Source organism: Grammomys surdaster, unplaced genomic scaffold (assembly GCF_004785775.1).
Source record: "Grammomys surdaster isolate TR1022 unplaced genomic scaffold, NIH_TR_1.0 187, whole genome shotgun sequence".
Classification (NCBI taxonomy): Eukaryota; Metazoa; Chordata; class Mammalia; order Rodentia; family Muridae; genus Grammomys; species Grammomys surdaster.
The window spans coordinates 6,164,831-6,187,096 of NW_021604632.1; the positions used below are offsets into that span (position 1 = coordinate 6,164,831).

At 47.0% G+C, this 22,266-nt stretch overlaps 1 protein-coding gene across 2 annotated transcripts in view; it reads right to left on the reverse strand.

The window, feature by feature from the left end:
• Positions 1-3,625: 3,625 nt before the first annotated feature.
• Positions 3,626-22,266, reverse strand: part of Pmfbp1 (polyamine modulated factor 1 binding protein 1) — a 43,221-nt gene continuing 24,580 nt past the window's right edge. Inside the window, exons 7-20 of one of the 2 annotated variants that reach the window (XM_028768739.1) lie at positions 19,572-19,698; positions 19,329-19,486; positions 17,683-17,923; positions 15,095-15,284; positions 14,776-14,929; positions 13,678-13,845; positions 13,163-13,300; positions 8,992-9,156; positions 8,285-8,452; positions 7,798-7,965; positions 6,948-7,051; positions 6,391-6,465; positions 4,376-4,614; positions 3,626-3,882 (exon numbers count right to left, since the gene is read on the reverse strand). In XM_028768739.1, the coding sequence (XP_028624572.1) occupies positions 3,866-3,882; positions 4,376-4,614; positions 6,391-6,465; positions 6,948-7,051; positions 7,798-7,965; positions 8,285-8,452; positions 8,992-9,156; positions 13,163-13,300; positions 13,678-13,845; positions 14,776-14,929; positions 15,095-15,284; positions 17,683-17,923; positions 19,329-19,486; positions 19,572-19,698 (2,112 nt within the window). In that variant the 3' untranslated portion in view covers positions 3,626-3,865. The remainder of the gene's footprint in view (positions 3,883-4,375; positions 4,615-6,390; positions 6,466-6,947; positions 7,052-7,797; positions 7,966-8,284; positions 8,453-8,991; positions 9,157-13,162; positions 13,301-13,677; positions 13,846-14,775; positions 14,930-15,094; positions 15,285-17,682; positions 17,924-19,328; positions 19,487-19,571; positions 19,699-22,266) is intronic. The other variant, XM_028768738.1, reaches the window with a different exon arrangement.

Genomic DNA, 22,266 nt, shown 5'->3' on the forward strand with positions numbered 1-22,266 from the left:
CCAGGTTTGATCTCCAGTATCCACGATTACTCACAACCATTTATAACCCCTCCCCACTTCTGGCAGACACACATGTGGCATATAGGCAATATATCCATACACATAAAAGAAACATTTAAAACGATTTTTGGCATCAGACCATGAGTTCTCCGGCTTTATTCGCCCTTTTTATGATCATTTTGAGTTCCCTTGAAATCATATGTGAATTTTAGCATGGGTTTTTCCATGTCTGCAAAGGACATCATTGGAATTTTGATACAAGTTGTACCAAATCTATAAATCCATTTGTGTAGTATCAGTAGATCAATATTAAGGTTTTCAGCCCATGAACATGGACCATTTCTATTTATGTCTGTTTTATAGTTATATCAGTTGTTTACTCTGTTAATAGGGTTCCTTTTGCTCTGATAAAACACTATGACCAAAAGCAACTCGAAAAAGGAACAAAAGGTTTATTTCATCTTACAGCTTAACTGTCTGTCATGCAGAGAAGTCAGGGCAGGAACTTGGAGGCAGGAGCTGATGCAGAGGCCTTGGAGGGGTGCTGCTTACTGGCTTGCTCCTCGTGGCTTGCTTGGCCTGTTTTCTTATATACCCAGGACCACCAGCCCAGGGGTGGGCTCCACCACATAGATCATCAAGAAAATGACCCACAGGTTTGTTCCGGGGCCTATGTGTAGGGTATTTTCTCAACTGAGGGTCCCTCTTCAGAAATGACTGTAGCCTGCATCAAGTTGACGTAAGAACTAGCCAGCACAACGTTCTGGAAGCACAAAACTCCAATTTTTTTTTTTTTTTGTCTTGTTTTCTAGCCTGGCCTTGAACTTGTGATCCTACCTCAGCCTTCTGAATGTTAGTTAGGGTTACAGTTGTGCACCTCCATGCCTGATGCATTTGATTCTGTAATAAGTGGGATTGTTTTTTAAATTTCTTTTCTAGATTGTTTATTAGTAGTATATAAAAATGTGTTTTCTATTACCTTTTATCCTGCTATTTTATTGAGTTGGTTTACTAAAGCAGTTGTTTTCTTTTTTATGCATAGGATGTTTTGTTTTTGTTTTGTTTTTTTCCCTTTTTGAGACAGGGTTGTGTGTGTCCCAGCCTGTTCTGAGACTTGTTATGTAATCAAAGATGATTTTGGATTCCTGATCTTTCTCCTTCTGCCTCTTGGGTGCTGGGATTGCAGGTGTGGGTTATCATACATGTTTAAGTGGTGTTGACCCCAGGGCCTTGTGCTTGCTCAGGAAGCACTGTACTGACCGGCTACCTTCCCAGCACAGATATAAAATATGATCTGTGAACAGAGTTAATTGGCTGTTCTCCCCAGTCACCTTACTAAGGCAGAGTCTTGTTCTGCCCTGCTGCATACGCCAGGGTGGCCCATGAATGTTCTTGGTGATTCTTTCTCTGCCTTCCATCTTGTAGGAGTGATGGGCTCACAGGTGCGTGCCACCATATCCAGCATGTTTACATGGGTTCTGGGGCTGGGATTCAGGTATCCAGGTTGGCTCAGGAAGCACCTTAACCTGCAATTATATCGGTTTCTGTTCTGTTACCATGATAAAAATACCATGACCAAGGCAACTTAAAGAAGAGAGAGTCTGAGGGGCAGGAGACCTTCGGAGTGGAGTGGAAACATACAGCAACTGGTCGGCATGGTGGCAGGAACAGGAAGCTGAGGCCGTTATCTTTAAATGCTAGCAGGAAGTGGGATGGTTACTAATCTTCAAAGCCCACCCCACGTGACTTTCTCCAGCGTGTTGTGCCTCCTAAACCCTCCTCAAGCAGTGCCAGCAACAGGAGGCCAAGTGTCTAAATATCCGAGCCTATGGGGGAAGTTCTTGATTTAAACCACTACACCTGCTGAGCCATCTCATCAGACCTTTTTTCAATTTGGGTATCTTTTATTTCTTCTCCCTGCCTAAGCACTCTGGCTGCAACTACTGGTACTGTGTTAAACACCAGGGGCCCAAGAGGAAAAGTGGGCGTCTTTGTCTTGTTCTTAACCTCAGAGGTAATCTATTAGCTTTGAGCAGGAAGCCGTGGGCTTTTCATAGGGAGTTTTTTGGGTTTTGTTTTGTTTGTTTTTCAAGACAGGGTTTCTCCATGTAGCCCTAGTTCTCCTGGAACTTGCTCTGTAGACCAGGCTGGCTTTGAACTCAGAGATATGTCTGTCTCTGTCTCCCTGGTGAGCACAAAATACTGCCCGGGTCCTATGAACCTTTTATCATGCAGAAGCAGTTTCCTTCTAGCCCCACTTTTGTTGAATTTTAAAAATTTAAAGATGGATTGCCACAACTGTTTCTTTCTAGTATCAGCTACTAAATAGCTTCGAAGAGACTGGCTTCTGTGGTTACTTCTTAAGGATTAGCACTTGGCTTCCCCTTTTTGCTGTGTTCTCACAGTCTGTTCGTTCTGCCTACCCTGGTCTTCTTCCAGCCTGAGCTTTGGCAGCTAGCTGACTGGGTGAAATAGTAGAACATTCCCATCAACTTGTTTCCCACAAGCCACTTCTGCTTTCATCTACTTTAATCATCCCCAGAGAAAGTGAAAGACAGCTTTGGACGACTGAGTTACATTCACAGTATCTGGAGGTTGCAATTTTGGCCAATGTGGATGAAACCTCTTCATGAGTTATGGAGATAAGCCTACCTTTTTAGAAGACTGGACTGCAGACTTCAAGGATATTGAACTTGTGTTTGAATAAATGGGCTGTAGCTAAGACTAGGATGTAGGTCTCACTGGGATCAGGTGTTCCTCTTTTCCAGGTATTTCTACTTTTCTCTAGGAAATAAAAGCTATTCTAAAGCCAAGTAGGGAGACAAAGTTAGAAGCACTTAAGCAGACGGACATCAAACACCATGAGAGAAGTTTCCAGAGCTTCTCAGTACCCCATGTCTCTCTGCTTGTTGGAACTGAGGCTTTCTGCACTCTGGTGAGGTTGAAACCATGATTAACAGAGTTTTCTTGGCCTTGATTTGACTGGGGAGGGAGGTGAGAGTATTTGAGTCATTGCCCACCAATGGGCTTCTTCCTCCCCTCTTCCCACCCTCTCAGAAATGCAAGCTCTTCCATTTCTTATTTTACCCTGGTAGCTATTTGTCTCTATTTCCTATAGACTGGAAATATAAATTCCAGACATGTACTCCGCTTAACAAAATCCTACCACAATAAAATAGTTTAGCTGTCCTTGGAGTTTGTTATAATGGAATTTTACTTGTATTGTCCTGGCTGGGGAGAAAAGTAAACTTGTTAAAAGGAGGGATGTGATATGGCAGCCAGGGAGGAAACAGATGGCGTGCCCTACCCCCGCCACTTGGAAAACACATCACTTATTTCTAGCACTTTCTTTTGGGTCCTAGAACTGTTTCTCTTTTTTGGGGTGAAGAAAAAAAGTGTTTCTAGATTTCCTTTTTCTATTTAAAATTCCAGACAGAGACATAGGGGAAGAAAAAGGCACTACTCTTCTTGTTGGCTTAAAACCTAATCCAGGTAACTTAGTGGCTTACTTTGGGAACATGGTTTCTCCTACAGAAGTAAAGAGACCAACATGTTTTGACATGCGTGCGGAAAACACAGCAATGAGTGGGCTGCTGGGAAGACACCTCAGAGACTCCAGGCGCTCTTGGAGGCTTTGTTGTTTGTATCTTTATTTCAGAGTCTGGGCCCAGAGTCTGGGGAGAGTGGGGTACTAAGAATTCGACTTCAGGAAGTAGACAAAACTCAGTCAAGCACTAACATCTTGCAAACTAGGCAGGGGCCTTGATGGACGACTGTAGGAGCTGGTTCCGGTCAAGAAAGAGGGGTGGGAACTCACTGTCCTCCGAGAGTGTGTCGAAGTGATGCTTAGGGCGAAGAGCCAATTCTAGCAGTAGGAGGAGCCTGGGGATACAGGGAAGAAATGAGACCTTTTAACTGAGTGAGCACCTCCTTTAGGACCAGCCTCATGGCTAGGCAGCCCCATTGTAGGGTAACATTGGGGTGTCATGGAATGAGCCAGAGGCAGAGCCCAGGCTGAGTGGAGGGCTGGGGTGCTCTTGGGAGGTTTCCAGCCACATAACAGGAGGTAGAAGTCTCTTCTTTCCCTCTTTTCCCTACACCCCATATCAGGACTGAGTCAGGGGGCGGGAGAGATCTGAGATTCGAGGTACCTGTGTATTCCCAACATTCTCAGATCTAAGGGACACTACAGATGTTGTGAGGACTGACCACTGGCCCGAGGCAAGCTAAGTAGTAACCTGTTTTTTTTTCTTTCTTTATGACTTCTAACCCAATTATCTTAAAAAAAAAAAAAAACAACCATTATTGTTGTTTTGGTTCATGGGACAAAGAAAGGAGACCTTACGGTAGTCTAAAGAGCTTATAGTGCAGGCACCTGAGCAGTGAGGTAACCCAATATACTTGGTGAGGTCCATTTTCGGTGACGGGTCCTGGCACATCCCTCTCCAGCCCAGCGGACTGCACAGCTTCCCCTTTTGGACCAGCTCCAGTTTGCATGGGCCTAGGACCTTGGGACAGATCCTCGTGTTGCCGGCCTTCTGCTTCTTCTCTTCTATCTCATTCTTCAGCTTTTTGTTCTCTTGCTGCAGATGGACCATGACATTGTGGAGGTGGCTGTAGGAAGGAGAGGGAGGTGAGGCAGGCAGGCAGAGTCACAGGGGAGGGGGAAGGAGGGCCTACCTTTTTAGAGCTGGGTTCTTACATATGCCCTGTGTCCCATTGAAGCAGCTTAGACCTGAGCGTGAGGAAGACCCAGGCAGAGGATCACTCTGCCAGCTCAGTGAGGAAGACCCAGGCAGAGGACCACCCTGCCAGCTCCAGGCCTCTCATTTATACTTTTGATGGGGACAATTAAGCCTGTTTTGGAAGGATTCAGTTTGACAAATGATGGAAATCGGATAGAAGAACCAGAAGGCTACTCTGGCCACTTCTCACTTTGGATGCCCAGAGCTTTGTCTGGGAAGCACTCTCATTAAAGCCAACACTCTAGATCTTCCCCTTTTTGAAGAGGAGAAAGTACAGGGTTTCTGGCTCTGTTGAGAACATGGCCAATTTTTTCTTCCCATTTTACAGATGCACTGGTAGTGTTCTACCACTAGACTATGTCCCCGGCGCTTTTTTCCAATTTTTAATTTTTGAGACGAGGTCTTACTAAATTGCCCAGTCTTGTCTTGAAACTGGATCAATCGCCTAGGGCAGGCCTTGAACTTACGGTGGCCTGTGTCACTGGGTAAGGGGCCTTTGAGATTATGACAACTATTATTTTAGCTAAATCTTTTCATAAAATGCGTTTCCCTCCTTTGGAGAGTGTCCTGGTCCTTTTTAGAGCAATCACGTGACAGGACGGCTCCTCAGCCTCATCTCTGGTCACACGCTTTATCTACTTGCTCTCTGAAAAACTGGCCCTTTCTTCTGTAGTTCCCCAGTCCATGTGTCCCTAGGCAGGATTAGTATGGACCCTTCTCTACCACCATTGTATGTGTGTCCCCTACATTCCAAACAGCCCACCCTACAACCACCTGGCCTTGGTTTCTTACTCTCCATTCGCAGTGGTTCTGTTCTCCCTTTCAACCCATTATCCAACGTAAGGGAAAAGCCCGGGATGGAGCTTGCTCCCAGGAGCCACAAATGGGTTCCAGGTGTCAGACATACCGACACTCTCAGCCTTCACAACAGAGCTTGAGACAACTGCTGCTTCAGCCAGTGTTGCCACATGCAAACCCTCTCCAGACCTTCCTGAAATGTCAAACATGGTAGTCTCTATGTTCTCTGGAAAAAGCCTGGGAATCTCTATCCTAGGCCACGTCACCGCCTGAACCTCACCACCTCCAGGATTCTACTTTTAGACACTCATTTCTTCACCTCTGTTCTCAAATTCCCTACACGCCCATGCCTCACTTCCAGTGGACAAACCATTGACCAGGCGGTGAAGCAGGCTCACGGGGAGAGCAGAACCCTATGTACAGGGGTCTTGGTTTCCTGGGGGGCTGGTAAAGCAGAGGAACCTTCAACCTGGATTTCTTGCCTTGAATTGTTCTACCGGAGAACCATGGCTTCCTTGTGCATTCGTTCATGGACCTCTGTTCCAATCACTTAGTCCCTACACACAGCCTGTCTGTCACTGCTCATTCCTTTCTTAATGCCCTCAGCCTCTGAAACCCACAGGAGGTGAGTGGAGGAATTCGGGCAGTCCCTCACTTTATTGTACCATTGAGGGAGGGAATTAAAGGTCCAGTGTAGTCAAGTGACATGCCAGTGTTACAAAGCAACTGTTTCAGCTCTCAGGGTCTATCTGATCTTTGTTTTTTTCCCTGGGAGTTAGTCCCCATACAGAATGTCAATCAACCAGGGGTGCTCCCAAGAGGCAACCGTCCGGGGAGGATGACTTACTCCTTCTCGCCAGTCAGCTTGGCGATGTATTTAACCTGTTCTCGTAGCTTGTTGCCCAACTTCTCATTGGCAATCCTGTAACAAAACACACAGGGGAGGAATGACTCTTCCCTAGATCTGCTGACCGATGGGCACTGGGTCTTCCTGGCAGGGTTTCTGTTGGTTCCTTGGCCCTCACATCAATCACCTCTTCCCTGGAGGGAGAGCCTTGCCAGTCACTAAGGACTCACAGTCAGCTGATTCATTAGTCTGCAAGGGAGTGGGTTCCACGTGAAGTTGGACCCCCAACTTGGGAAGAGGAAGCTTGTACCTCATGGAAACGGGCCCTGCATTGGATGCTACTCTGTTGCTATGGAAACGGGCCCTGCATCGGATGCTACTCTGTTGCTATGCTGCAGGCTTTGCAAGATGGCCTGAAGGGATGAGACCCCTTTGTCTGATTCTCAGTTCCTGTGTGTGAGTGAGTTCTCGGGCAGACACGTGTGACTGACTTGTCACTGTGGTTCTCAGTTCTTCCTGGCCTTGGGACCCACCCTACTTCTGTCTCAAAGACTTACTTCTGCTCCTTTGCCCATTGCTCCACGTTGTTTATAATCTGGTCGTTATCCCGGTGGTGCCTATAGGTCTCTTTGGGCGCTGGCTTTGAAGGCAGGGGGGTTGGCTTTGCATACGAGAAGAAAACAAGACTATAAGATATGAGAACACCAACTGCTACCTCCCTCCCCCAAATATGGATTCTTCTTTGTGAGAAAAGAAAAAAAAATCAACTCTGCTGATTTTTCCAATCTGAGGCCAGAGTTGCTACATGCAGGACGTGTGGTCCTCATAGTGGTGACACCTCTGAGGATGTGTCATTCCTGGCAGACATATACACTTATAGCAATGACTCTCAGGCTAATGTCAGTGAAGTGACTTGTTCGAAAACAGTAGTGTTCTGAGCCAACATCACAGCAAATGGAAGAAAAGAACCAGGAAGAAGAGATGCTTCTGTTTAATTTGAGCAAGGGCCCTGTGGCCACCCAAGATGTCCCCAGACATGGCCCTGCTCTGGTTCCTGGATGTGTGGCTTGTCTAGAAAGCTGCTTAACCACTTGGATGGCAAAATCTGGCAGGGCATGCACAGAGGGCAGCAAACTGGGGAGGGGAGGTGGGGGGGCATGAGTGGAAACTGATGTCTTTTGCTGGGACAAGCCTTTGTCTTGGTTAGGGATAACCCAGAAGTATCGAGATTGCTCCTTGCTGAATGACGCATTCATGTTTGTGTGTGTGTGCACACATGTACACATGTGTGTTCACAGTGTATGTGTATGCGTGTGTGTGCATGTGTGTACCTTGTTCCTGGCATCCACAAAAACTGCCCAGTCAGGAGGGGTGGATAGGAAGTGACAGAATCCAAACAGTGCCCACCTCCTTCTCATCTGCAAGAAGGCTTTCTTTCAGGGCAGCCATTTCCTCCTGGAATTCCCGGAGCTGTGTCTCCTTAGCTGCCAGCATCTTAAGGTCACTCTGGTGCTGCCTCTGCCACTGCAACACCTGGTTACTCATCTCCTCCAGTTTCTTGTCAAAGTTGTGCACCTGTTCAGGAGTGCAAAGTGAGGGGAGTGGGCAGGGGCAGGTCCAGGCAAGGAGAAGAGTACCCTCTCTACCCTGGAAGAATTGCTTGGGGGTGGGGTGGGGTGGGGTGGGCGGTGTGCCTTTTATTTCCAGTGACCAGCAGAGGGCGCCCTCGCTCTGATCTTCCTGCCTGCCCGTCATTCCAGAAGCAGAGAAGGTGGAGTGAACCCAGCAGCCAAAGGGTATGGCTGAGTGCTAAATAATTCTGCCTGCCAAAGGTGACCTTGCGGACCTGTAATAGGAAGGGAGCCCGAGCGCCCCCTCCACCTCGGCCGCTCACCTCTAGCTCACTCTGCTGTTGGAAGCCCTGCAGTTTTTTTAACTCCATATTGAGCTTTTTCATCCTCTCCTCGTAAGCCGCGATCTCATCTTCCAGCTGCGCTTTCCTCTCCTGGGTCTGTTGCAAGCTGCGCTGCAGGCTATATGTCTCGGAGGTTGCATGAGTGAGCTTTCCGCAAAAACAGAGTGGATTAGAGTGGCCTCCAGAGAACCTTGGTCTTCTCTGCTGAGTGTTTAGTATAGAAGGTTCCAGGCCTTCTCTGTGGTGGTGCCCATGGTCAGGTTGCAGGCGGTCCAGAGGGAAGGGGAGGGATAGCAGGTGGCTTTCTACACCTCCCTTCCCAGTCTTTCATCCTTTCTCACTCTAGTTTTCTACTCTGATCCACTGATCTGTAGACATGACCACCAGAGCGGGGGCAGAGATTCCCCTAACAACCCAGACTTTGGGAAAAACCCTGTCTGTGAATCACCAGTAAGTGGGAAGACTGGTTAGATATTACCACCATCTCTGCCACCCTACAACAAATATGAGGACAACTACATATAAAACTAAGAGAATGTAGGCCTTCAATGGGCAGACAGCCCTGCCCAGGCAAGGGTTAAAAAGCACCGAGGACTGTCAAGTCATATAAGAAATTGACTCCTGTCCACTCATAGCTCCCGAATTTCTTTGAATACTTCCTTGGCAGAGAGTAGGCGTGGCCTCACCTTCTCCAGGGCCTGTGTCAGGTCGTCCTGGCAGGTGCCCGACTTCCGCAAGAGATCCTCGTAAGTGTCTTTACTAACCATGTTCTGGAAGCAGTTCTTCTCTTTCTGTATAGCTGAATCCAGCTGTGTCTGCAGAATCATGATGGAGTCTTTCTGGCGGGCTATCTTTAGGGAATAAGAACATCACTATCAAGGCTGTCCCAGGCATGCGCAGATGGTGACTGTAGGAGGTAAAGGAGAGTTGGGCTCTCGGCCATAGCTGTTGACGTTCATGCTTACGTCTCCACCTCACCGATATGAAGTGCAGAGCTCCTTCTAAGCTGCCCTGTATCTCCCCAGCTACATTTCTCTTTATGGCTACCATATCGCCAATATTTAAAAAAAAAAAAAAAAAAAGCACTGGGACCTGCTAAATACACGAAATATGTTTCACAGATGCAAAGGTGTCATCTGTCTGGGCTAGGGGAGATAGCTCAGTCCATACAGTGCTTTCAAGGACTTGAGTTAGATTCATAGAACCTGTTTTAAAAAGATGGGTCTCAGGGCTGGAGAGATGATCCAGGGAAGACCCAAGTTCAATTCCTGGTTCTCACATGGTGGCTTACAACCATCTGTAACACCAGTTCTGGGGGATACAATGCCTTCTCTGGCCTCTGCAGGCATTGCATGCATGTAGTACATAGACATACATGTAGACAAACCATACATATATGTAACATTTTTAAAAAATGATGCTGGGTATGACAGTATACTTATAATTAATCCCAGTCCTGGGGAGATTGAGACAAGTAAATCCTTGGGATTCACAGGCCAAGCAGACTAGACTATTTGTTGATTTCTAGGTCACTGTGAGACCTTGTCTCAGAAAAGAGAGAGAGAGAGAGAGGACGGATAAGGAATTACCTGAAGTTGCCTCTGGTCTCCACATACACACGCATGTATATTCACAAATACCTGTGTGCACCTGTACACACGCATATATAGAACCCAAAACTAGATCATAGATATGATACAGCATTCCACCTACCCAGCTCTGTTTGTATTTCTGTCATTTCTGCCTCCTTGTTGAACCGCAGAGCCCAACACAGAATAGCCACACAACGGTCGTATAATAAACCTTAAGGTTTTGGTCAAATGAAAAGTTACACTGTCTAGTTAGAGATTCAAATATCTTATGGTGCAAGGGGGTCCTTACTGAACACAACTTTGACAGAAGTATATTTAAAACAACTCTGCATCCTAAACTTGGCAACCAGTAGACCAGAGTGGTTAAAGGCAGTTGAGACGTGGAATCACAAAATGTGGGTTGAGATCCAGGTACTGTTGCTTATTTCTCAGGCCCCCCCAATCCTTTCTTCACAGGCTGGGGACCTATCAAGTCTTCCACGTGGTTTGGGATGACCAAATGAGATGACACGGTATAAACAGGCTTTGTAGTGTATCGACATCACATGGATGTGAAGCACCATGAATGGTGGGTCGTCTCCTCTCTCCTCGTAGACTTTAAGTTCAGGACAGAGATCTGTTTCTAAGTCTGGAGGCAGAAGGGAGACTTTAAGGATGAGTAGCCACTCAGCCATCCTCGATTCCAGGCTTTGTCCCATGGTCTGTCCCTCAGCCAGTCTTCTCTAGTACGACTCTGATCTCCACATCCTCCTAACGGGTCTCCCTCATAGCTACGCTTCCCTCTTGCCCAACACATTTCCATGCAACAGTCAGAGTTCCGGGTGTCTCATCCCTTTGAGGAAATCCCCTCAATGGCTTTCCATTGTTCTTAAAAATACAGCTCACAATTTCTTAACTACACTGGCCTCATTTCATTTCTTAGATTTCTTTAAGTATGTATTTCTTTAAGTATGTAAGAGATTAAGATTCTTTAAGTATGTAAGATTTCTTTAAGTATGTAAGAGAGACACGTGATACACTCAACAGGAGTCAAACTAGAAACACAAAGAGGAGGCATGACTGTGATTATTTCAGCTAGAGTATTGAGTTGAGGAGAAAGGTGGTATCATCTTGGCAGTAAGAAGAAGGCACTTGGGCTGGTGAGATGGCTCAGTGGTTAAGAGCACTGACTGCTCTTCCAGAGGTCATGAGTTCAAATCCCAGCAACCACATGGTGGCTCACAACCATCTGCAATGAGATCTGATGCCCTCTTGTGGGGTGTCTGAAGACAGCTACAGTGTACTTATAATAAATAAATAAATAAAGTTTAAAAAAAAAAAAGAAGTAGGCACTTGACACAATTCAACACCTGTACTGACAAACCTCTTAGTAACTGAGGCACTGAAGGAAGTTGATAAAGGCTGTACCACGCCCATCGGGTGCACTGTACTGAAGTGGCTGCATTGGCATTAAGAGCAAAGAACGAGGTGCCTGCTAGAACTGCAGCCCGTCATCGTACTGAAGACACCGTCCAATGTGATAAGACAAGACAAATAAAACAAAGATAAATATCACAGAGAAATACTTCGGGGACTGTGCTGTTCACAAATGATTTAATTATCTTACTAAAAATAACTCGTGGGCTGGACGGTGTGGAGCATGCCTTGAATCCCAGCATGCAGGAGGTAGAGGTGGGAGGACCATGAATTTGAGGGACAGCCTGGGCTAGTGAGACCCTGCCTCGAAATAAATGGATTCATTGGCCTAGTGTACGAAAGGCCCGGGGCTTGATCCCTAGCACAGTATAGCATGTACGCAAGCACACACTTTGTGAGAATAAATGGAAAGACGACTATAACTTAGAAGCGATCTTACTGAGATGTTCATAGAATTACTATATACAAATGAATGAGGTTTTATATCAAGATTAAAGCTTATAAAGTACAGTTGGGGACACATGAGACAGTCAAATAAATGCAAATGTTCTTACTACATATTTCCTTGTTTTTCAGATAGCAAAAATTCCAAATAGAATATAGAATATCGATTAAAGGAAGTACATATTTAGGAAGCAAACTTAAGCCCACCTCTAATGGCTGCTATTGATTCAGTCGACCTATCCCATCGATGCAAAATGCCTTTTCAAAAGTTGAGCATAAAAAAAAGTTGAAAATGCTCACACACTAAAAACAAAACAAAAACAAAACCAAACAGCAAAGCAAAACAGAACAAAACAACCAGATCTCTTTTTACTTTTGGAGAAAAGGGATTCCAATATTGGTGCTCTTACTTCCTGGAGTCTTGTCTTCTGAAGGAGCAAATATGGAAGAATACCTGGGCTGTACACTATGTAAACTCAAAACTAGTTAGTATTTACAAGTACAAGGTCAGTTCCTCAGTTCTCAGGGGCAAGATATGGCTGGTGGTGACATCACTCAGACATGTGACTTCTTTGTTACCACCATGGGTCACAAAGTGCTGCTGGGAAGTGTTCAATTTAAGCTTAGAGTAGTCCTGCGATTTTGGATCTTTTTGTATTATGAAAGAGAGGCCTGGGTTTTCATTTATAGCTCAAGAGACTGGTCTTCTAAGTACTATGTATTTTTTTTTTCTTGTCCAGAAAGGTATAATATATTCCGCTGGGGAAAGCATCACCGTGTGTGCTGGAGAAAAAGGGCGTGCGTCAAAGTTGGATGATCCAGGTTCAAACACTGGCACATCCCATCACTTACTAATTAGTGGCCCTGGGATTCGGCCTTTCTCTCCTTTGTAAATGAGGGATCACAGTAATATATACTCTGTTAAGAGGGAAGCAGACGGAGGAGGGTAGATCGCAAAGAAAATGAGACAATGAGCGAATTCAAGCGCAGCTCCTAGAAGATGTCACACCTCCATGCCTTTCATCTGCATAACGAATCGAGAGTCGGAATCAAATGCCCTCGTCCAGCACTTTTTTGATGCTTTCCAATTAGGTTTGAGAATGTTCCCTCTTAAGTAGTTCCAAACAACGAATTCAGAGTTCTTTGTCTAATTTGTAACGTTGGAAGATTTGGTGGAACATTTCAGGTAGTTTGGGGCAGGGTTCCCCATGTACAAAAAGAAATCTATTACTTACGGAAGAAGCTCCCCCCACCCACACCCCCCGTCCCCCGCCTTGGATATGAGGGTCCATAGCCACCTCCCTCACCTGTTAAAAGCCATGAGATGAGCTGTCAGGGCCTGCGTGCCTGTAGTCAGTGAAGGCAGAGAGAGGAGGGTCCCCTCTTTGGAGCTGTTTCTACTCACCTCCATGTTGAGCTCTTGGATGACTTTCTGGGAGTTGTTGTATTTGTTGAGCAAGGAGTCCAGGTGTGAAGAGCAGGAGTTCAATTCCGTCTGGAGGTTCTCCTTCTCCTCTTCCAGCTTCCTCAAATGTTCCTTTGCCTGCTCTCCCATTAAACAGTGAAGCCCACCCCGATCCCCGGATAGGGGTTAATCTGAAACTCCTTCCCCCACTTCCCTCCCCTCCTCTGCCCTGTGGCTCCTCCCCTTCCCTCCCCTCCTCTGCCCTGTGGCTCCTCCTCTTCCCTCCCCTCCACTGCCCTGTGGCTCCTCCCCTTCCCTCCCCTCCTCTGCCCTGTGGCTCCTGCCCTTCCCTCCCTTCCTCTGCCCTGTAGCTCCTGAGCTCTCCTCCTCTCCTCTCAACTGGTCCCCTTCTCTGCATCCTCTGGAGACCTCTGAGCTCCTCGGCTGTCTGGCTGCCACCCTCTTGGCCCCGCATCCACGGTCTGGTCTTCCCAGGTCCTCTCTCTAATTCTCACCATCTTCTCTTTCCTTTTCGCTTCTTGTCGCAAAGCCTCGATCTCTCCCTCCAGTGCCTTTTCCTGTTCCTTGCTCTTCTTCAGTTGCTCTCGTTTCTCCTCCAAGAGCCCTTTTATCTCCTGAAGTTCCTCTTCTAGCTTCCTTATGGAGTTTGCTAGCTCCCTTTGCTGAAAGGGTGCGGGGGTGGGGGTGGGATGGGGGGGTTGGGGGTGGGAGGTGGTGGGGAAGACAGTTTCCATACTATTATATTTGGGGAAAGAAATCCAGACAGTTCTACACAAAGGAGGGGACAGTTCTACACACTTCTCAGCAAGTGTGGTCAGAACATTTGCTTTAATGCTCTGTAAACAACTAAACCAATTTATGTATGGGTCCAGCTGCTATAACGGCGACCTTCTTGCCCACTTGAGCAACTCTTTCCATATAAACTTCTTTGAATAAAAAGCAAAGGAAGCACAAAAGGGATGCATTGGGGATCAGAGACTTTGAACTGATGGACAGAGGCGGCCTTGCGATCATCAGAAGAGCTGGGGATCTAGGTCAGGAGGGCGAGCATTTACTGCAAGCAAGCAGATGAATGAGCCAGTCCTGGTGGTTTGAATGAGAAGGGCCTTCATAGGTTCCTGCATTGTTCCCAGTTGTGGGCACTGTTCTCAGGGGAAGGTTAGGAGGTGTAGCCTTGTTGGAGGAAGTACGTCACTGGGAATGGGCTTTGAGAATTTAAGACCTTATCCTATTTCTGGGTTGTACTTGTGGTTCATGTTGAAACCTCAAATCATCCTGTTCCAGCCAACATGTCTTACCAAACCCTCCTCCCTGCTCCCCCCCTGCCCCACCATGATGGACTCGAACCCAATGCAACATAAACCCAAATAAGTTTCTTGGTCATGCCATTTTATAGCCAAGTAACCAATGTGACAATGTGATCTGCATTGCCCTCTGGTTATTTTTAAACAGAGTCTTTGAAAACACTTACTGTTGGCCATGGGAACTAGCTCCTAAGTGGCTGGCATAGCAGTCTAACACAGACTCTGGAACATTCTAAAGACTGAACTACGTGGCCTCAGGCGGGACAGGCTGCCTGCCTGCTCTCTCACCTTCTGCTCAGAAACTTTGGAACTATGAAGCAGCTCGTTTATTTTTTGTTCATCTTCGTTCAGTGTCTTCTGAAGTAGCAACTTTTCCTTCTCTGCATTCGAAAGCCTTCTCTGGCCTTCACTGAGTTCTGAGCTCAGTTCCTGCAACTGTTGCCTACAGCAAGGCGATCATAGGAGGAGCTTCAGGGCCTGTGGGGATGGGCTGTGGAGATGGTCCCACCCTAGGGCCTGCCATCTCACTACCCTCCTTCTGGGCAGCTGCCAACCTATGGTTCAGAGACTGGGGATGGGGCTGGGGCCAGGGCTGGGGTTGGGGTACCTGTTGTGTTTTCGTTCCTCTTCAGTTTCCAAAGACTCCTTCTGCAGCTTCTGTACCTGGCTCTGCAGATCCTTAATGACATCGTCCTTCCGCTTGTCCTGGAGAAGGCAGTTCTCGATTTTCCGGTGAGCATCCTCTAGGTTGCTTGCAGATAGGTGGGCTTCCTCCTTACACTGGGTTAGATTCTGATCTGAAGAAGCCAAGGAGGGCTCCGTGTGAGAGGAAGCATGTTGAATGCTTGTCAGGACTCATTAAAGATTTTTATTCTGTGACATACTTCAGTTCTCAGCCTGTCTTCACTCCCCTCGCCTGATGCCATCAGGAATTCTGCTACCTTCTGTCTGTCTTCAACTAACCTTTAGCCATGGATTCTTCCCTGACTAAAATGAAACGAATTGCTAAAACTGTATCTCCTGTATCATCCTGGGATTAGGGACAAATCCCAGTCCTCAAGGAGTTTAGTCTGGTAAGTACTATGATTACCCATCGAAATACAGAATGTTATTTATTGATTTAGTTTTTTGGTGCTGGGGACCAAACACATGCAAAGCACATGTTCTACCACCAAGATACAACCTGGCCTGAGAACTCTGCCATGTTAAACTCACCCTGCCCATAATGGACTCAGCCGTGACAGCTGGGAATGGACTTGAGTGGAGGGAGAGAAGCTGATTCAGACTTAGGAGGAGGAAGAATCTGTTCTAGGGAGGGGATTATTGGAACACACATGTTGTGAAAAGCTTGCTTGCAGGAGAGGGAGGATTAGTTGAGCTGGCATGGAAAATGGGAGGGATGGTTGGCTGCAGCCGAGCAAGAAGGTAGATAGATCGGAGGACGATCAGAAGATTGACAGCCTGAGAGAAATGCTTAGACTCAAAGCAGCAACCAGAGACCCAGTGTAGGGGAAAAGATCATGTTAGGAAAATCACAGTGCAAGTTGGGCTTGGTGGTGTAAATTGGAGGCAGAGGCAGGAAGAGCTTTAGGGAACCAACCTGGTCTACACAGTACGTTCTAGACCAAATAGCCAAATAGCATGACTCTGTCTCAAATAAATAAAGACAGACAAACAGGAATGTATTTGATTGGAGAAGACTTCCAGCAATACCCTTCCATCCCCCTGCCTCCACTGAGGGAAGTGGCCTGGTTGAGTTGTCATTGGGGATTTATTTATTTATTTATTTATTTATTTATTTATTTTGGTTGAGTGTGTTCCCTCACCCTACTCTTGCTTAAACACAGTCTGCCCATTCTTTTCTTGAAGTGTCCTGGTCTGGGATACTAGGAAGAAAGATGGTGTCAGTGAAGAAGGAATCATCTGTTTTGTAAAAAGGGGTCAGGAAGATTTAAAAAAAAACCAAACCCAAGCACAGAAGAGATTATTTCCAGTTTGGAAGAGCTGAGGGGGCCATGGGGTGCGGAGGAGATGCCGTCCTTCCAAGGCAGGGCTGATCACAGCTGCAAAGTTTCTGATCACAAAGTCTCTTTAAAGAATGACTATGGATCCAGAGAGGATGGAGGCGGCGCCTGGCGGGATGGAGGACTCTGGTCAGGGCGTGGAGACAAGGAAATATGTGTGAAGTCTGGGTCAGGCTGAGGGGTAAGTCTTCAAAGCCAAGAGATGAGTATGGGTGGCTAATGCTGTCAGGGCAGAGCTAGGGAGAGAGGAGTCGGGCTCTGGATCTTCTATTTACATGGATAACCAATTCACTTAGCATTGGCTGTACCTCTTTAGAGTGCCTAGTGCAGTGAGTTTTATGAGCTCTCAAGGTTGTATAACTATCAAGATAAGAACAGTGTCCCTGTGCCAGGTGTGGTGGTGCACGCCTTTAGTCCTGGCATTCTGGAGGCAGAGGCAGGCAGATCTTTGTGAGTTTGAGCCCAGTCTGGTCTTCAAAGACAATTCTAAGACAGGCAGGACTGTTACACAGAGAAACTCTGTCTTGAAAAAACGAAAACAGCCGGGCGGTGGTGGCGCATGGCTTTAATCTCAGCATTTGGGAGGCAGAGGCAGGCGGATTTCCGAGTTCAAGGCCAGCCTGGTCTACAGAGTGAGTTCCAGGACAGCCTGGACTATAAAGAGAAACCCTGTCTCGAAAAACCAAAAAAACAAAACAACAACAAAAAAAAAACCGAAAACAAACCAAAACCGCTCTGAAAAACATTGTCATCATCCCGAAGAAACCCTGTACCCAAGGTGAGAAAAGATTGGCGAGCGGAGAAAGCAGTCTCCTCAGAGAAGCGAGCACATGCTACAGAACAGAGTGTGTTTGGAAGCTAAAAGGAGTGGGTAGGATTGAAAACAAGGGAGAGGGAGCGAGAGACAGGATGCGTGGTGAACACAGAGCCAGAATGTTCTGTCAGGAAGCGAATGCAGAGCCCTGTCCTCTGGGGCATTCATTCATCTGAGGTGGCTGAGGAAATGGTGGGACTAGGAGGCTATAGCAGGGGCTTCAGAGGGGTTCTGGGTTTAGAGACAAGAGTTCAGGAGAGTTGAAGGAACTGCTGGGAGCTTCAAGATGAAGAAGCCTTGGGGGTGTGGCGAGAGAGGGTTGGAAGAGTGGTGTGGCAGTGTGAGCCTGGGTCTCACCTGACACCTTCAGCTGCTCTCTGGCTTCCTCGAGACTCTCCTTCAGCTTCTGGATCTCGGCCCGCAGACCTTCAACGTCTACTTTGGATGTGCTCTGCTTCACTTCTTGGAGGTTTGCGTCCAGTTCTTTTGTTGTATCCTGTAGCTTCTCTGTCTCCACCTCTTTTTCTTTGAGGGTGTTCTGCATCTGTGCCAGTTTCTTCTCCAGCTCTTGCAGCCTCTCATCCTTGTCTTGGAGCAACTGAGGATGACAAAGAAGGGATGCTGGGAGAGGCCCAAGTACCAGCTATTGGTCCCGTTACAAGTTCTATGGAATCTTTGCACGCCACCTGCATGCAGTGCTGGGATGTCCCAAGAAGCTTCTACCAGGGCTCCTTGCTACCATTTTGGGTTTCCTCAGGCTATTTTTACTGAAGCAGCCAGATGTGAACTTTCAGAGTGCCAGCCGGAGCTACCTATGTTCAAAACTCTCTGCTGGCTCCATTCTTACTTAGAAAAAGGTCCAAGTCTTTATAGCCACATCCCAGGAGGCTCATGATTTGGTCCTACTTAGGTTACCTGTCTGGCTTTGCAACCAGGAACCCACAGGCTAATCTCAGCTTCAGCTAGCCTCCTGGACCTGGAGGGTCTTTGTACCTGCTGTGCCCTCTGTCTGGACTGTTATTCCTTAAGACCCCTGCCTTCAGCTCTCTCTCAGAGTATTAGCCCTGGTAGTTCTGTCCCTGTGTTCCAATCTCTGCCCAGTGTTGACTTATCAGAGAGGTTCTCCATTACAACCCAATACAACAGTCACCAAGCTGTTTCAGGGATTTGTCAGTCTCCACTGCAGCTCTTTCAGGGTTAACATGTTAATTTTGTGACTCGGTGGTACCCATCTGCCTGTGCAACATGGTATGAGTGCTGTGAGGATAGGGTGGTAGCATGTTTCGTGGTGTATGTGTCAGTGTGTAGAACTATGTTTAGCATGTTGTAAGCACTCAAGAGTGCTGAATGAATGCAGGTATAGACTCCTTTTTTTTTTTTTTTGCTCCACTTTCCTGGATGCTTCTATTTTGCCTGGTGGGCTTCAGCCTTATTTTAATACAAGAGGTTTTAATGATGAAAAAAATTAACTATTATTTTTCATAGTGCTGAGGAAAGTACAGGGTTTGGATTGTGCTGACCATCGAGGCTTGTACTGGTTTCAAAAAATCTTCCCGTTCTTGGCAACTGGTTCTCAGCTTTTCCAGGAACAGGTTTATAACAGTAACGATAGACCTCACAGGCTACCACATAGCTCCACTAACATTCCATATGCCCCGATTTATATATGCAAAAGGCAATTGTGAATTTTTGTGTGTGCATGCATGTGATTTGTTTTTGACACAGGGAATCATTATGGAGCCTAGGCTGGCTTTGAACTTGTAATCTTCCTGCCCCAGCCTCCCAAATGCTGGGATTGCAGGCATGCACACCACCATGCTCAGCTTCACATCCTGTTCTCACTTGCTATTAGAAATGCCAAAGAAGTTCTGTGAGTGATGCCTGGCTGGAAGAGTCCTTGGTCTCTATGGTAACTACATGAGGCAGAGAAGCTCCTGGCCAAGAGTGGCTTCACACTTGCCTCCTTGGCTGTTCCAATCAGGACCCACGGAGGGCTGGCTCACCTTGTCCTTCTTTAGGGACAGCTTCTGTGACTCTGTGTACTGTTGCTGCAGATCTTGCAGCCGGTACTGCAGGAAGACAGTCTCCTTGTCTTTCTTCTCAATGACAGATGATGTCTCCTCCCGTAGCCCGTGGAGGTCAAGTTCCAGCTTCATCATGTCTAGTGTGGGTAAGACAGCACTGCTTACCCATCAGAGGCCGGGTGCCCTCCGGCTTCCCAGCTATGCCTCACAGTCCTGTTTTACCCTTCATGATCTTTTTCTTCTGCTCTGACACGGCTTCCAGCTCTGTGCGCAGGTCCTTCACAAGGTTCTGGTACTCTTCCACGTGCAGGCACTGGCTGTCTTTCTGCTCTTGCAGGTGCTTTAGGATCTAAGTGTTGGAAGGGAGCAGAGCAGGATGAGAGGTCAAGGGAATCAAACTCCTTTCTCCCTCCCTCCTTCCCTCCCTTCCTCCCTCCCTCCTTCCTTCCTTCCTTCCTTCCTTCCTTCCTTCCTTCCTTCCTTCTTTCCTTCCATGTTTTCTATTTCTTTAGTGTGTACATGTGTGTACAGGCATGTGTTTGCACGCAGGTGCCAGAGGTTGATTTCCGGTATCTTCCTCAATCATTCTCCATTTTATTTATTTATTTATTTATTTATTTATTTATTTATTTATTTAAGACAGTGTCTCTCACTGAGTCTCACCCACTTGGCTACAGGATCTGTCTCTTGCTTCCTCAGCTCTGAGATCAGACATGTAACTTCATACTCCGTTTTTCCGTATGAGTGCTTGGTGTCAAAGCCAGGCACCTGTGCTTGCATGAGCAAACACTTTTGACTCAACTGTCTCTTTTAACTATTGGGAGGTTGCTTTCTCAAAGGCAAAATGTCTATAGTACAACCTCATGGGGACAAACACCAGAGAAGAGAGAGTATCAGGAGGCCAGTGAGCGGTTGGTGTTCCTCGGGGGTGACGAAAATCTTCTGGACTCGGACAGTAGTGTAACTGTTACCTAATCTTGTGGATATACTAACCACCAACGTGTTTTTATCCATTACATCTCAATCTGACAGACATTTAAAATAACTCATTTTAAGAGGGAAAAGATGACTTACCATGCTCACACAAAATGTCATCCTGGCAACAATATCTAGCTGGAATTTCCAGCTAGGAACCATCCTAGGTACCAGGGAGAGTGGGGCATAGAACACCGACCCACATCCTTGCTGGGGGAAGCTGGTCTTTAGCAGTGAGGGACAGTGTTGATAATAGTGACCTACAGAGCTGACCAGAGGTCGGTGAGGGCTATGGAAAATACCTCAGAGCAAAGCGAGCATGGTGGTGTGCACAGGGTGTGGTAGAAGGGCGAGGGCCGCCTTTGTGAATAGGATGGTGGGTTGACCTTATTGGGAAGGGGATCTCCATATAGGAACTTACTGGAGAAGGGTTGGGGACGGGATGCTGGAATACCTACGGGAGAGCTTTGGTATGAGGACTGATGGGCCACGGTCAAGGAACTAGATGGGGACTCGAGAGGAGGCTTGAGGGGTCAGCTTGGGAGCAGTGGAGCAAGGGTGGGAAGAGATGAAGCGCTCTTGTCCATCCCATTGTGGTGGGGGCAGATTCTTCAAATATTTCCTTTCATTCCAAAGAAGGCATTGCCTTCCCAGTGCCGAGGAGCCAGAGCATGGGGCTGAGGCCTGGAATGGACTGCCTGGCATCCAGCATGCTGAGGGAATTGTTAGGTGATTTTTAAGTCAGTAGGGAGAGCTACAGCATAAAGACAGAGGTGACAGGGGCTGGAGAGATGGCTCACCAGTTAAGAGCACTGACTGCTCTTCCAGAGGTTCTGAGTTCAATTCCCAGCAACCACATGGTGGCTCACAACCATCTGTAATGAGATCTGATACCCTCTTCTGAGGTGTCTGAAGACAGCTACAGCGTACTCATCATATACATAAAATAAATAAAATCTTAAAAAAAAAAGACAGAGGTAACAGCTGGAAAAATGCATGGAAGTCACCCAGTGACCTTGTGTGGGTACTGTAGGGGTTCAAAGACTTAGAGCAGCCCACGCCAACAGTGGGAAGAGGAGGTTTCTGGGAGAAGCTAATGTGCAGACAACACATCTGGACGGGGAGGTGGGCAGAGTTTTGGGTAGGAAATACGAAATGGTGGGAGAAAAGTTGTTATGGCTGATCTTTATGTCAGCTTGACAAGATTTACAAACCTCTGGGCATGTCTATGAGAGTGCTTTCAGAAAGGTTCAGTGAAGAAGACGGCAGACCCACTGGGAATGTTGGGCTGGGGTCCTGGAGTGAATGCAAAGGAGAGAGCAAGCTGGGCACCGACATCCATCTCTCTCTGCTTCCCAACTGTGTATAAAATGTGGCCAGCCACCCCATGCTCCTGCCACCAGGACTCACTGATACGAGGACACATGGCTGCATTCTCAAAGTGTGGGCCAAAATAGACCTTTCTCCCCTTAAGGTGTGCCTGGCCAGGTATTTGGTCACAGCAATGAGAAAAGTAATACATAGTTATTCTTTCTCTCTGCCACTCTGTCTGTCTCTGCCTCCCAAATGCTGGGATTAAAGGTGTGCACCACCACTGCCCTGGGTGATAACTCTTCTAAAAATATTTTACGCTTATACATGTGAGTTTGTGTGGGGGTAAGTGCATGTGGGTACCAGTGCCCATGGGGGTTACGCTCCTGTAGCTGAAGTTACTGGATGGAGATTATGAGCCGTCTCATATAGGTGCTGGGAACTGAACTTGGGTCCTTTGTAACGTGAGAGCTCTTAAGTGCTGAGTCATTTCCTTAGGCCAAGTTTTGATATTGCTTTGAAGTTACAGACTTAGAAAAAGACCAATGGGTTTGCATTGATAACTTTTCCCATCTTTTCATCTCTAGACATAATGTTTGTAGAGTATGAATCTGTCAAGCCAACAGGAGTA